Raw genomic sequence first — 14772 nt, forward strand, 5'->3', positions numbered from 1 at the left:
TGTATAATAAATATTTACATATTTTTTCTCCTTAAAAAATAAGATGCATTCTTATATCAATTAATAAAGATACAGCATTCAATAGATTTGATTATAATATGAGGTTTTTATTAATCTGAAAAAGAGATTAGGCTAACATGCGCTTTTTTATTTTTAATTATTTTTATTATTTCTAATTAATTTATTTATTACTTAATTTCTAATTAAATTATATCTTGATATAATATTATCCATAAGTAAATTATTGTTGAGCACTTAATTCAAAATTAAGTGTAAAAAGTGTTATTGTATTATATTTAAAATTCTATTTATATATATTTTGAAGCATATATTACATATTTTGTTAATATTCTGTAATCAATAATTGATAATTCTTTAAAGCGTAGGGTTTTATAACTAACATTTTTTATTGTTAATTTATTTTTTACCAATAATATCATTGATGAAACGTTTAAAACGTCCAAGACTTTGTATAATACGCAGTTTTTGGGTCGAAAATCAGAAACTATTATCACTATCGACAATGATAACGAATCGTGCATTAAGAGGACAAAGGAAAGTTGACAGTAGCAAATACACTATCTTTGGAAGAGAGACGTCAAGATACTTCAACTGACCTTCCAACCTCTGCAAATCGCGACAAGAATGATAAAACTCTCGAAGAACCAACCATCGCAGCGCGTTTACTGCACTCGGCGACCTGCGTTTCCTTTTACGTCACGTTCTCGCATTCGATCGACTCGAGCGATTCTCTGTAATAACGACGATATATGCGGATTTTCTATTTCCTGAGAAAGTTTCTTAAAATATTATTAAGCATTAAAGTTTCATGCTATTTATTTAACAAATTATACAACGTATCTTATTTATTATTTTTTACATAATCAATTTATCGCTGAAAATTTCTTTTTTATTACATATTGCAGAACTTATTAAATATCTAATATATAAAAGTGGATAATAAACACATTATTTTATAAAATTATGTTTGATAATCGAGAGCTAATTGTAATTATTATACTTTGAGTTAATTTGACTTGATATTGATTTGAAATAAATAGAATAAAACTTTTTCGATAATTTTTTTAAATATATCATATTTAATGTATTAATGTAAATTTTATTATTTAATATAATAATTGAGATATATAACTTGTATCCAATTCAGTATTTATATAATTTTATTTCACTATTTGTGTAATTTTATTTTAGTATTTATATAATTTATATAGATTAAAATTAAAGAAAAACTATAAAATATGTTCTTGATCATGAATATTCTACTTTGAATAGGCTAATCAGCGATCATTTATATTTTTCAACTGTAGAAAATATTTTAAAGAGGGTTTAACGTATAAAATCGTGGTTGGTAGATGTTGGGACCAAAATGTGCCGTGAAGGGTCAAGTATTCCTGGTTTGAGGACAATGCATGCAGGTGCCTGCAATCATTATAGTCTTAGGGATGCTACAGTAAATCTTCGAACCAGTTACCTGCGCTCAAAGTTTCTGGAAAATCACGTCCTGATTTTCCCTTTTCTGTGTCGTAAAAATCGAAGATTAGATGTGGATTCCAAACTACTTTAAATATCAGGTATTTGTTTCTATTTTCTCTGTTTTACGTTGAAAACCCTGAGATTTTATATATATAAGTGTGGTTTGGAAAAAATAAATTCAACGTATCATATTATTATATGAAACTTTCTTTCGTATGTTTCTTGTAAGAATACACTTAAAAAAATATTTTGCTAATGTAGATAGATTTCTAGATGTCTCAATTAAAATTTATCGTTACTTTTTGTATCTGTTAGAATATTATTTGTCACGTATAAAATAAATTTTATAGCAGCAATATTCTAGCAATACCTCTAGAAAATTTAGATCCCATATATTAATCACAAATATAATTGTCCTTGACAATAGGCCTTAAAGACAGGCATCGCAGAAAAACTTTCTGTCCAAATTACACTAATAATACAGATATAAATTTTGTCTCTGTCATTTAAATTAATGAAGTGCAAAATATATGCAGTATTACAGTATTTGCTAATAATTTATCTGTTTCAGTTAATTTTTTACACCAAGAAAGTTTTTGTTGAAGTTGCAAGATCATTTTCTTGAGTGTACATTTCACAGATAAATTAACTTTATTGTTGAAAAAAGTTTTACGCGTGAGTACTTGTACTAAGATTCCAGATAGCACATGTTCCTCAAAGATGAGTAACAGACGACTTAAAAATGTCTATTATCTTTAAGATACCTTTAAGACATTTTTTGACCTTCCTGTGCTGCTGGTATTAAATAGTAATTTTTATAAGTGATTATATATTTAAATATATACCGAGTAAAACATTTATTTAATTCTTTCATTTTTTAAATTAATTGATGGTTAAAATTATAAAATATAAAAAAAATTTGTTCGCAAGTAGAATAAATTATATTAGTGTAATATAAGTTAAATTTAAATAAATGCATTAATTATGTTTTAAATATCATGAAATGCGTGAACTGCTGATACTTTTGTGACTACATACTTGGGAACAATTTGATATATTATGATTTGACGTTATAATTTAATTTATGTGGTCTCTCTAGACGCGTTCGTCTCTCTGCTTGAATTTCACTAACCTCGGTAAAAGTGTACGTCCGATTACAATTAAGATTGTCGCGACTTCAGATTTAATATATTTTAATCGAGTCAAGAATATCAAATGGAATATTTGAGCAAGTAATCTCGTTAAAATTTGTATTAAATTGAAAATTGGTTAACTAATTTAAGTTTTTCTTAAAAAGATATACGTTTAGACATGTTTTTTATATAATTTTTTATTATTAAAAGAAAAACAAATGTGTTCTATTATAATTTAAAAAAAGAACATATTTGATTTGTAAATACAGTAAGTTTAAATAAAAAGTTTCCCTCAAAAAAGACAAATTTTATAAATTTTAAGCTTTGTAAGATCTTTATATTTCAAAACATTTGGAGAATTGAATTGTTGGATTTTAGTATGTTATATTTCTTGCGCAATATTTTTCAAAAATAAGTTATTAAAATTAAAAAATCTCGAATCAGAAGTCAAATGTGCACAATTTTTTCATGAGTGAAATTTGATAGGTGAAATATTTTTCAATCTCTCAATTATTCATCCCAGTGTGGAAATGAAGTAAGTGTCTATCAAATGCATGAGAGAGTTGTTGATTCTTCTTTATAAATTCTTAAAATCGTTTATATACGATCTCCTTTCTTGAGGAAATTTTTCGTTCAACTTTGGTTTTGGATATAACTGAATGAATAAAACATTAGTATACTTAAATATATATAACAAGATAAATCAATATTATATTTTAGTATTTTAATTTCAGTCACACATATATACACACACACACACACACATACACAGAAAAGTATAATGTTAATTATGATTCATTCCATGATTAATATTCATCAACGGTATTGTTTATATTAATTAACATAAAAACTTACTCACATATCATAATGTAATCCAACCAGATTGAAACACTCGAGCATCACATCGCTACGTCGAAGAAGATTAATTCGTGACAGATGTATTACAAATTCAAATATCTTGCTTGCTTGTATTTCATAACTCGGGGAGGTGTTCATTATTATTACCGCTATGTCATTCGATACGATCGTGACGATGGCAATGATCTTGGCAAGGCTAGATGAGATCAGGCACACGCGGTGATAATAATGATAACGAGAGGGATTTATCATTCACGCTTGTACTCAATCAGTATATCCTTGAAAATTACGCTTTAAAAATGACATTATACAGGAAAAACTTTAATCTTGATCTATGATCGAATATACAATTAAATCATTTTAAAGTCTGCTCAAATTTCGAGCATTAATGTGCGATAAGATGCGACGTGCAATAATAATGACGATAATGACGACATATCTAAAAACAGTGGTCGGGTTTGTCTCAATTTTTTTCTTTGTGATGCACATGTAGTATACATTACATCACCGGATGTTCCCTCAGTTGTCGACGTTAGACATTAAGGGACTTAAACTAAGAGAAATGGGAGTTGTTCCGCACAACATGCTTGCTAAAGAGAGAAGCGCGATAAAGAGAGAAAGAGAGAAAATGTTACGGAATGGCTTGATAAATAGAGAAGAATTTTTACAAATTGAATTACAAGTAATATTTATAATATAATAATATTTATAATTATATTTTCGTAAATCTTTGTTATATTGTATTAAAAATTATTCTATTAAATGTGAATTACACAAAGGATCAAAAATTTCTGATAAATTGAAAAAAGAAAAAATGGAATTCCATACATCAATTTAATCTGCCAATTAGCCTTTTTATAATAAATTTACTTTTATGTATGTAAGCTGAATAAATTTTAAATGTGTCTACAATTGTCTGTCAAACTCTTAATGTCCTCCTAAAAATTATTAATGGATTAATTTATTTAATTTTTTGTATTTATTTTTGAACATTATTACGTTGTTTCACGTATTAGAGATCTTAATTTTATCTTTCTATTCTAATATACATTAAAAAAGAGAGAGAGAGGTTATAATTATTTTAAAAATAATATAATTACATTGTTTAAAAAATACTGTATTTCCTTTTTTAAATATATATATATATATATATATATATATATATATTAATAAAATTATTCATTTTTGCTAAAACGTCATTATTTTTACATTTTTATAGTCTACGCTTTTCACGTATGTAATAAAATCGGAAAACTTTAGCAAAGAGTCTGAATGACGTGAGAATGTTTCTTAATCGGTTCACTGACGCATTTTATCTTACTCTTGAGATATTTCTTTACCCTGCAGTAAGTAAGGCATCGCTTTCACCGGGATTTTTATTAATAAAGAATATGGCTCGTCTCTGTATAGACCGTTTAAGTTTGCAGCGTCGCGGGGGCGTTCAATGACAGTTGCGTGCCTGGCGACGTAGACGGGCGCGATTACTCGCGTGTAACCGCGCGCCGAGATGTAACACGCGTCAACTGCCCTGATATGACAACTCGAGACTAACCATCAACTGCGGGACAATCTAGCCATCAGTCTTAAATGGAATATATTTACAGCCGGGTTGAGAGAGCGCGGCGATGCCCAACACGGTGACATCAGCATCCGCTTTCCTTTGTCGGCGTAAACTCTCTGCTTTTCATGGCCATTTACTCGCCTAGGAGAACCTCGTCCTTGCCAAATTCAAGTTTTTAATCCTCGATAATTGAGACCGCGGTGAGTAATCGCGGTGAGTTTGATTGTCGACGTCGGGGATTCGAGATTCGATTATATAATGAACGATGATTGCAACTTGATACTTGACTGATTTCGAAAATTGAACTAATCATAATTAATCGCTCTCGATTGTGTTTGATGGTAACTGATGGTAACGCTTGATACGTGATAATTCTAGATTGCAATTACTAATGCATTGTTTGCGAAGCAAGGTATATGTCGTTGGCAATAATGTGCAAGATAATCTCTACGAAATACCTTAAAGTTTTAATAAGTACTGCTACGAACGAAAAAGTTTTGTAGAATGTTAGAGATCGAAACAAACTTTCTTATTCATTTTGATTAAATATGCATCTCTACGTATATTAACGATATGCTAATTTATAATATGATTGTAGTAGTAACAATTGTATCGAAAAAATGATTATCATTTTCTTTTACATGATTTTTTCTTACGTATTAAAAGATAGAAATATATATATATATATATTTCTCTCTTTTATATATATATATATAAAAGCTAATTAAATCATATCTAACAAAAGTCGGTCAGAGGAGAATGCCTAATAATTTAACAGTCATATTCTTACGTTTCTCACTTTAGATTTGTAATTATCAGAGAAAGTTTATCATTATACATACATATATGCAGTGTTGGGAAGTAACGCGTTACTTGTAACGTCGTTACTTTTTTTGGGGTTAATTGTAACGGTAATGGCGTTACAAATTTTTGTTTGTAATGGAAAAAATAACTATGTTACATTTTTTGATAACGAGCAACGAAATTGACAGTTACTTTTATTGTTACTTTCCAGACAGCACGTATCTTTAAAAAATGCTTAAAAGACAACTTAAAGACGTCTTATTATCTTTTAAATATCTTTAAGATGCCTTTTGACCTTTCTGTGCAGTCTAGGATTTTTTTCAAATATACTTGAATATACTATACTTTCTTCGAATATAATTTTCAAATAAAGAAACATAGATATTTTTCATTTCATAGATATGTGCGCATTTTATATGATACATGTAACATATACTATAGATACGTGTACACATATGCTCGAAATAGAACTTAGGGATTGATAAGAGTATTGAAATGCAGTATCACATAGAAATTATTGGAATCTCTTTCTAGTACCTTTCTATTTCGTAAAAAAAAAAACAGTTAAGTAGAGAGTTAATTTAATGATTAGTCAAGAATTTGATATTATGAAAATTATCGTATCGTGTTAGAATTTTAAAATAAAAAAAATTAAAGAGACGTGAAGAAAAACAATTTTGACCATATTTACAAATCTATTGAAAGTAAACTAACAATAAGAAAATCACTTTATTTACATTTACAGCATCTAAAAGTGTTTAAGAAAGCTTGTCTATAATTTTTTCAAGTTTCTTTTAAAATAATGTATTATCAAAATTATTACACACTTTATATCAATAGCGATATCACTATCAAAATTATATCATTTTGATTACTTTAATGTAAAATAATGTTTAAAAATTTCTAGTGTTTAGCGTAAATTTTTAATTTAATTTAATTCTTGTATTAAATAATTTGATCTTGTATTTAAAAAGATTTTATGTAAAGTTTGTATTGTATGTACAAAAAAAAGTAACGAAAATTGTAACGATTCGTTAGTTTTTTGAGTAACGGTAACAGTAACGAGTTATTTTTTGAAATTAGTAACGGTTACTTTTATAAAATAACTTTCTCAACTCTGTGTATACATATGTATACATATATATGTGTATGTATATATATTTTTAGTATTTTGTGACGAGATAGGAAAATCGAGTTTTCGACAGAGAATGCATAACCGACCGGCTTTTGCTGATCGAGCTCTCGGTTTGATAATTGCACCAGATAAAGGAAGGTCGATAAACGTTATACGACAGGGCCACCCTGTAGATCGACCAGGCCATCGTGGGGGAAAACTAGTCGGCTTTTCAGGGTGGAAGGTAATCGCGCTGGTAGAGCGCGCTTGCGCCTGACCAACGCACCCCCGCTTCGTGAAAATTCACCCCTTGCTGTTATCGCCATGTCAGGAACCGGCAGTTCCATCTCGGGCGGACTCGCGGCAGGGTAGATAGATAGATAGATAGGTAGATCGATCTCGACGCGGTTTTTCTCGTCGATTGTACTACCGCATCGCGATTGCTCCTGCTCACGATCGGATGATCAGGTGTTACGTCGCACGACCGTCGACAAGTATGCCGAAAGAGCGAAGGTCGAAGGGCGTTTGAAGATGCAGCTTCGATCGGCCCCTACGAGCGGAACGGAAATCCAGTCGCGTCCTCGTCGCGTCGCTCCGCGTCGTCGTCATCGTGACGGGACGTCGTTACCGCTCGTCGTTGTCCCGCGAATCGGTCCCACGGGGCCCGTAACCGTCGAGGGATGCTCGCGGAGATGGTGCGGTTGTCCTACCAACACCGGGCGTTCTACTGCTACGTGATTCTGAGCGTGTGGATCTTCCTCCTGGTCGCTGGTAAACGCAACCTCGTGATCGCTCATTTCGTGTGCATTGCGGCGAACGGCCCTGTTAAATATTTATAGCACGATCCAATCGAACTCTTAAAAATCAATCTAATTTCAATCAATCTAATTTCATTCCTTTAAGTACGCGTGAACGATATATGTTTATTTACGGCAATACAAATCGATAGGATATATTTTGCCGTATCTATAGAAGATTCAACTCGTCAAAATTCAACGTATCAAAGTTGTAAAATATCACGTTTTATATAACATGCTCGCGTAGATTTTTAGTTTCATATTTGATCCAAGATCTCTTTGGGTTCTTGCTTAAATGTTTAAATCCTTTCAACACGACTTGAGCAAATTTTGGTTTTTTAAAAATTAAATGTAGGATAAGATTTATGTATATATATATATATATATATATATATATATATATATATATATATATATATATATATATATACATTATAGATGTGTCGCAGCTATACACTTGAACGCTTCTGTTCGTTATCACTTGAGTTTAATAATGGATTTATAACACTCTAGAACACGCAACTTTAGTTTTTAATAATAGTTTACGTAGCTGAATATTGTCACGTGTTATCGAGCTATTCTACTTTCTTTTTGTTGTAAAGAGAAGCGTTACAACAATTATAATTGTTGACACAAATGTTAACTGATTGCAGAAAAAAAGAAATTAAATCCATTGAAGCTAGTTCAAGAATCTCTTCCTTCTGTTAGCATTAAATTTCCCAATTAGAAAATTGGCGAGTAAAAGCAAAACGCTATAGTTGGTGCGCAATAAATTATTCTAACAATAAGTAACAATTTAATTTCTTCTCCTAACGAACGTTTCGGTCAATTTTATGACCTTCCTCAGCGCAAAAATACAAAAACAGATGAGAAATACCGGTTTTTTAGTCATACAATCGTATAATAACCTATCATTAAATGACGCCAGTACATCGTCATACGAGAGTTTAAGAAAAGTTAAACATTATTTTGTAAACACGTTTAAAATTGAACAGGAAAATATTGTTAATACGATACGAAATTGTTGAGTTGATATGTTCCTCCCTTGGTTAGTAGGCCAAGAAGTGACATATAGCACATAGGTTCACTCGTCAAATTGTAAAACAAACTAGTAGGTTGGAAGCCTGTAATAGCCTTGAAATTTATTAAAAATCATTTGCTTAATATAAAAGTTTTGCAATTTATACACACAAAATAAGATATAGGTTTCTGCTAGGAATTGCATGAAGGAATATTTGGGAACTTTTAGAAATGACTTAAAAAAAAAAAAAATACCGTAGAACTTTTTATATTAAATAAATATTGTTGCGACGTAACTGTCACCTTTTAATTTTTTATCATTTTTATATGAAATTATTAGCCCCCATGTGTTGTTTTTATAAGTACTTTAATTGTGGAGAAGGATTTATCAATCCTTATAGCCAAAAAAGAAATTTTGGATCCCCTTAAAATAGCAGAAAAGTTTTTTTATAAAAAAGACACTGTGTTTTGTTTTACAATTTGACCATTCAATTAATGTGTCACTTCTTGGCCTACTAACCAAAGGAGGAACATATCAACTCAACAATTTCGTATCGTATTAACAATATCTTCATGTTCAATTTTAAGCGTGTGACAAAATAATGATGTTTAACTTTTCTTAAACTCTCGTGTGACGATGTATTGGCGTCATTTAATGATAGGTTATATAAATATATAGTTATATGGTTAAAAAAACCGGTATTTCGTATTTGTTTTTGTATTTTTGCGCTGAGGAAGGTCATAAAATTGACCGAACCGTTTGTTAGAAGAAGAGATTAAAATTGTTACTTATTGTTAGAATAAATTATTGCGCACTAATTACAGCGTCTTGCTCTTACTCGCCAACTTTCTAATTGAATTTTATATCTTATAAAGAGTTTATATATTATATTTAATTTATTAAATTTTCCATTGAAGCACAAATTGAGGGAGAAGGATTGTATTTTTTAATACAAGTTTATTTACTTATTTCTTTTTTCAATATTAATATTATATATATATATATATATATATATATATAATTTTATATTTAATATATTTTCTCAAGTTCAAGTACATGATACATATGTGTGTATAAACATCCTATTGTATTCATGCAATTAAATAAAAACATTAGGAAAGAGTAATAAAATCTGAGATAATTATAAACTATTGTTCTCATCGCGCAGGCATGTATAAATATATCGGCGTGGATGAGAAAACTTCGGTGCAAACGAGAATCTTAAATAATGATCTATCGCTTCGAGAATTCCCGAGAAATTTAAAATCAGACGCGAAGACAAAGAAGATCTTTCGTTTTTGCAATTTACCGCACGAGATAGCTGCAGAGACCGAAGGTATGTTCTATATGATTATTCTATTTTTGCATAAAATAAGACGACCATCAAAACCGGGTTATTTTAGTTATGTTATTATTATACGAGATCAATAATTATCCACATTAAAAGATCGTATTAAAATCCATCTTATTAAAAGAAATCTGTAAATATTATATATTAAAGAAATAATTATTGAAGCCTTTTTGCGCATTATAAAGTTGCAATAAATAAATAAAATCGATATTTTTTATTATCTCGAGTCGCGAAAAATAATTTTATCCTTCGCACGTAATTATATACGAGCGAGATGTTCGCATGAGATGTTCTTTTTCAAATAGGAAAACTCGACGGCAACTTGACATTAGGCGGCATCCTGATCTTCATCCGTCATGGTGACAGGGGTCCTTTGACGCATATACGGAATATAAGCAGCATAAATTGCGGCGGCGAGGCTGGCGGAGGTGGGACATCGGAATTGGAAACGATTTACGAGAATTACGTAAATTTCGTGCAAAATGTGTCGAGCTACTCGAAGACCGCCTGGGCCCAGTTCCTGGGCCCGTTTCACGGACTGCCCGTGTTACCGGCGAACGCGCGCGACTGCAAGATCGGTCAGCTGACCACCCTCGGTATTCTGCAGCTGCTGAAGACCGGGATCCTGTTGAGAAACGCGTACTATCACAGGCTCAATCTCGGCAACGGCACCACCTTCGGCAGGGACGTCATCGTTTACAGCACTTCCTACCGTAGGACCGTACAGAGTGCCGTCGCGTTGCTCTACGCGTTCTTCGAGAACGACGGTTTCCAGAGCCTAGCGAGGATCAGTCTGCAGGAGAGCCAGAGCTATGCGTTCTGCAACAACGAATGCGCCTGTCCTGCCGCTGAAAAATTTCTGAAGCAGCATTTAAAGGTAATTGCATAAAAATAAACGCAAGTCGCAGAATTTATTTTTTCTACCTTACAAAAAAAATACTTTATCTTGAATATTATTTTGTAATTTTATATTATAATTATAAAATTACTGTGGAATAATAACTGTGGAAAAATAACTTTGGAATAATAATTTATAAATTTATACCTATTTTTAAATGCATACTCTTTTTATATTTAAAATATAAGATCGTGAAACGTATTTTTTTTTCTGTAAGACTCGAGTCTGATATAAAAATTTTATGAATAATTATTCAAAGTAATTCAAGTATATTTAGAGTACATTATCAAAACTTTTTTGCCCGTCTCGCACTTTTTATATATATATATATATATAGAATTGATATTGCTTTTCCTTTTCGTGTTTTAAAAAAGATTTAATAAAGTATTAAACATTTGCATTATGACTGTCTTATCGAAAAAAGTTTTACTAATTCGAAATCCTCTTGTTCTTCTCGAAAACGTTAAATAACTTATAATAATCGCGCTCTTCTCGTACTTTCTCAGGAAGTCTGATGAAACTATGTAGGTCATTCAAGGCTGCCAGATATCTGATTTTTCCACATACGTTATCTGAATAAAATACTTGCACGCGATGATAATTTTTCTACAGAAATAATTTTGCGTTAACGCGTTTGTCCGTGTATTATTGCGCGTGACATATGGAAATATATCACGTATGATACATGTGTAATTTTTTTTTAAATTAAAATTTCACGGGTAAAACCGCATGACTCGTTTTAATATGTAATATTAAATACTTTGATGATTGAGCTCGTGTGGAAAAAAATCCACTTCAAAATAATTTAGACAAATGCAATCGAAGACCGAAAAAGTCTTCACAAACAATCTAATTAATTCTATTAAGAAAGCAGTGTTACAGCTTCGATTTTTTAAATATATTTAGAAATATTGAAAATAATATTCGACAATTATACACTCAAAAAAATAGTATTGCAATTACAGCAAAAATGTTCTGGGTGTAAAATTTCAAGCTTTAAAATTTTTTTTTTAATTTTTCATTTTTGCGATAATTTTTCGCCCAGTATCGACAACATGTCTGAAAAATACAGATTTAGTTTCAAAATTATGTATCTCGGCCAAAAGAAATTGTAGGAAAGTTTAAAAAAAAGCATTTTGTAGGCAAAATGTTGTAGTTTATGCAACTTGACTTAAATTTTTCCAGAGAAGTTTTTTTTTACCGAGTTGCAGAGTGTCAAAAATACAATAAAATTTTAAGAAACAAAACAATGTTCTTTTTTAAAGCACAGAGCAAGGAAAATACAAAAATTTTTTTAATTACCGATAGCAACTTTAATGCGTTATCAGTACATTAAAAAATTTTTGTATTTTTCTTGTTCTGTAAAAAAGAACATTGTTTTGCTTCTTAAAATTTTATTGTATTTTTGACACTCTGCAGCTCGGTACAAAAATTTCTCTCGAAAAATTTAAGTCAAGTTCCATAAACTACAACATTTTGCCTTACAACAAAATGCTTTTTTTTAAACTTTCCTACAATTTTTTTTGCCCGAGATACATAATTTTAAAATTAAATCTGTATTCAGACATGTTGTCGATACTGGGCGAAAAATTAAAAATACATTTTAAAGCTTGAAATTTCAGCTTTAAAGTGCTATCGATAGTTTTGAAAAATTTTTTAATCTTTTTAGTATTTACAAAATAAGAAATACGGAAAACTTAAGGGTGCCTAATAATTTTGTCAATGGCTGTATATTTCAAAATACTGAAAAATAATTGAATGCTCTCTGGAAAATATTCGCGGAAAGCTCGAAGACGCGCGTTTGCGACGAAATCGACAATCGTGTTAGGTTCTCCGCACGTTGCTCTACTTTCCCCAGGAGACTTCCAACCATCTAAGATCTCACCCGGCCGTCGGCGAGCTGATCAAGCAGGCGGCGAGCGCCGTGTTCGAACTTGCGGATCAAGCGCAGACGTGCGACCCGAACACCCTGAGGGACGCTTTATTAACGTACGTATGTCACAGCGCCTCCCTGCCGTGCGCCGATCTCGCGGAGGACGCGTTAAGGGCGAGCACGCAGAGGACATGCGTGAAGAGCGACCACGTTACCGGGCTGTTCGCTTATACGGATTGGGAATCCAAGCAGGCCGCCAAGAGCAGCAGCCGCAACAAGTACGGGCTGCTTAAGGCGTACGGGATGCTGCGCGGCATCGTCACCTTCATGCTGCGCGTCATCTCCGAGGCCAGGCCCAAGATCGTCCTCTATTCCGGCCACGACAAGACCCTCGAGTACCTCGCCACTGCTCTTGGCATAGTCTCGGACGTCGCGACGCATTACGCTTCGAGACTCATCATCGAGATCTACAAGATTAATCCGCGGAACGATAATCGCCTCGCCAGCGACTTTTATTTCCGCGTCGTCGCCAACGGTCGGGATCTCACGCCGAAGATCCCGTTCTGTAGGAATGCCAACACCTACGTCAGCGACGACGGGGAACAGGGGATGGGCAAGAAGGGCGTCGTCAAGTTGTGCCCCATAGAGAACATCGTTCGGCAATTGCACGATGACTACTTTGTGCCGTTCAACGCGACGAACTTTAAAGACGCTTGTTCGAGTCATAAGATTCGCTAAAATTCATTACGGTTGAATGAGAAGATTCTCTAGAAGAAAGTAAAAAGTTAACGAATTAAAAGGAATTGAGAGAGAATTCTTTGATAATAAATTATACCTCTTATCCTCAAAATTATGCTACCTTAGGTATTTTTAACACACTTTCATAGGTTTTCTCCATTTTATCTCTCTTTATTCTTAGTATAATGAGACTTTGCAGTTACTCTATTAGTATATAGCTAAGCACCAAATATATGTGAGAAATAAATGAAAAATCTATTTGATTTATTATATATATATATATATATATATATATATATATATATATATATATATATATATATATATATATATATATCAATTTTTAAAGTAAAAGATTTGTCTTCTCTTATAATCTTAATAGCTTCGTGATTATCTTGGAGAATAAGATTTAATGAATAGAACTAAAAAAAGAGAAAGAGAAGAGAGGAATGAAGAAACATTCGAGATATTTAAAGACTCAATCTCTCGTTATAGAAATTAGAAGTTTATGACTTTACGAAGTGAATTCTTATCAATTCTTTTTAATTCATTTACTTTTTGCATAGCGATTAGATCTATCGAATGGATCGAATGACTTGCACTATGTGTCATAGAAGATAAGCCAACGTGAAAGTAATTAACTAATATTAACATTTGAAAAAGTTTAAAGAGATAATCCTTAAATTTTTCCAAAACTTTCTTATGTACAGTGGTTTGTAAAGCCACACTTAGAACGCAGTCTTTCCACTTAATAAGAAAGTAATCCATCTTGATTCTATCGTGAAACAGTCATGTAGAAATATTTAAAATAACGGTTTAAATTTTTTTTACACCTCGACACATCACGCGCATATATTTAAGAAAATTTAGGAATGTCAAAAATTATAAGAAAACTGAAAAGCCAAAAAAGAAAGAGAGTCATTTCATTTTAGTAAGGAGCAAGAGCCTTATCTTCATATATCACACATCTAAATCTTTACATTAAAATATCTTTAGATAAATCGAAGAACGATAGTACTAATAAATCGATTAGTCGATTATCACATATATTTTATCATACACTCTAATGTATATATGTAAATATATATATATATATATACATATATCTATATATATATTTAGTGCCCTTA

General features: G+C 31.4%; 1 protein-coding gene across 2 annotated transcripts; it reads left to right on the forward strand.

Annotated features, from left to right (window-relative positions):
• Positions 1-5103: 5103 nt before the first annotated feature.
• Positions 5104-13889, forward strand: LOC140667060 (2-phosphoxylose phosphatase 1). 2 transcript variants are annotated; one of them, XM_072894740.1, is made up of 4 exons: positions 5104-5246; positions 9951-10118; positions 10439-11010; positions 12890-13889. In XM_072894740.1, exons 2-4 carry the CDS (start codon positions 9953-9955, stop codon positions 13640-13642), a joined length of 1491 nt encoding a protein of 496 aa, XP_072750841.1. In that variant the 5' UTR covers positions 5104-5246; positions 9951-9952; the 3' UTR covers positions 13643-13889. The 2 variants fall into 2 exon arrangements, with proteins under 2 accessions (XP_072750841.1, XP_072750833.1); XM_072894732.1 differs by lacking the exon at positions 5104-5246 and adding an exon at positions 7039-7735 and having other exon boundaries at positions 12890-13888.
• The last annotated feature ends 883 nt before the right edge of the window (positions 13890-14772 follow it).

Source organism: Anoplolepis gracilipes, chromosome 1 (genome assembly GCF_047496725.1).
Source record: "Anoplolepis gracilipes chromosome 1, ASM4749672v1, whole genome shotgun sequence".
NCBI classification, from domain to species: Eukaryota; Metazoa; Arthropoda; class Insecta; order Hymenoptera; family Formicidae; genus Anoplolepis; species Anoplolepis gracilipes.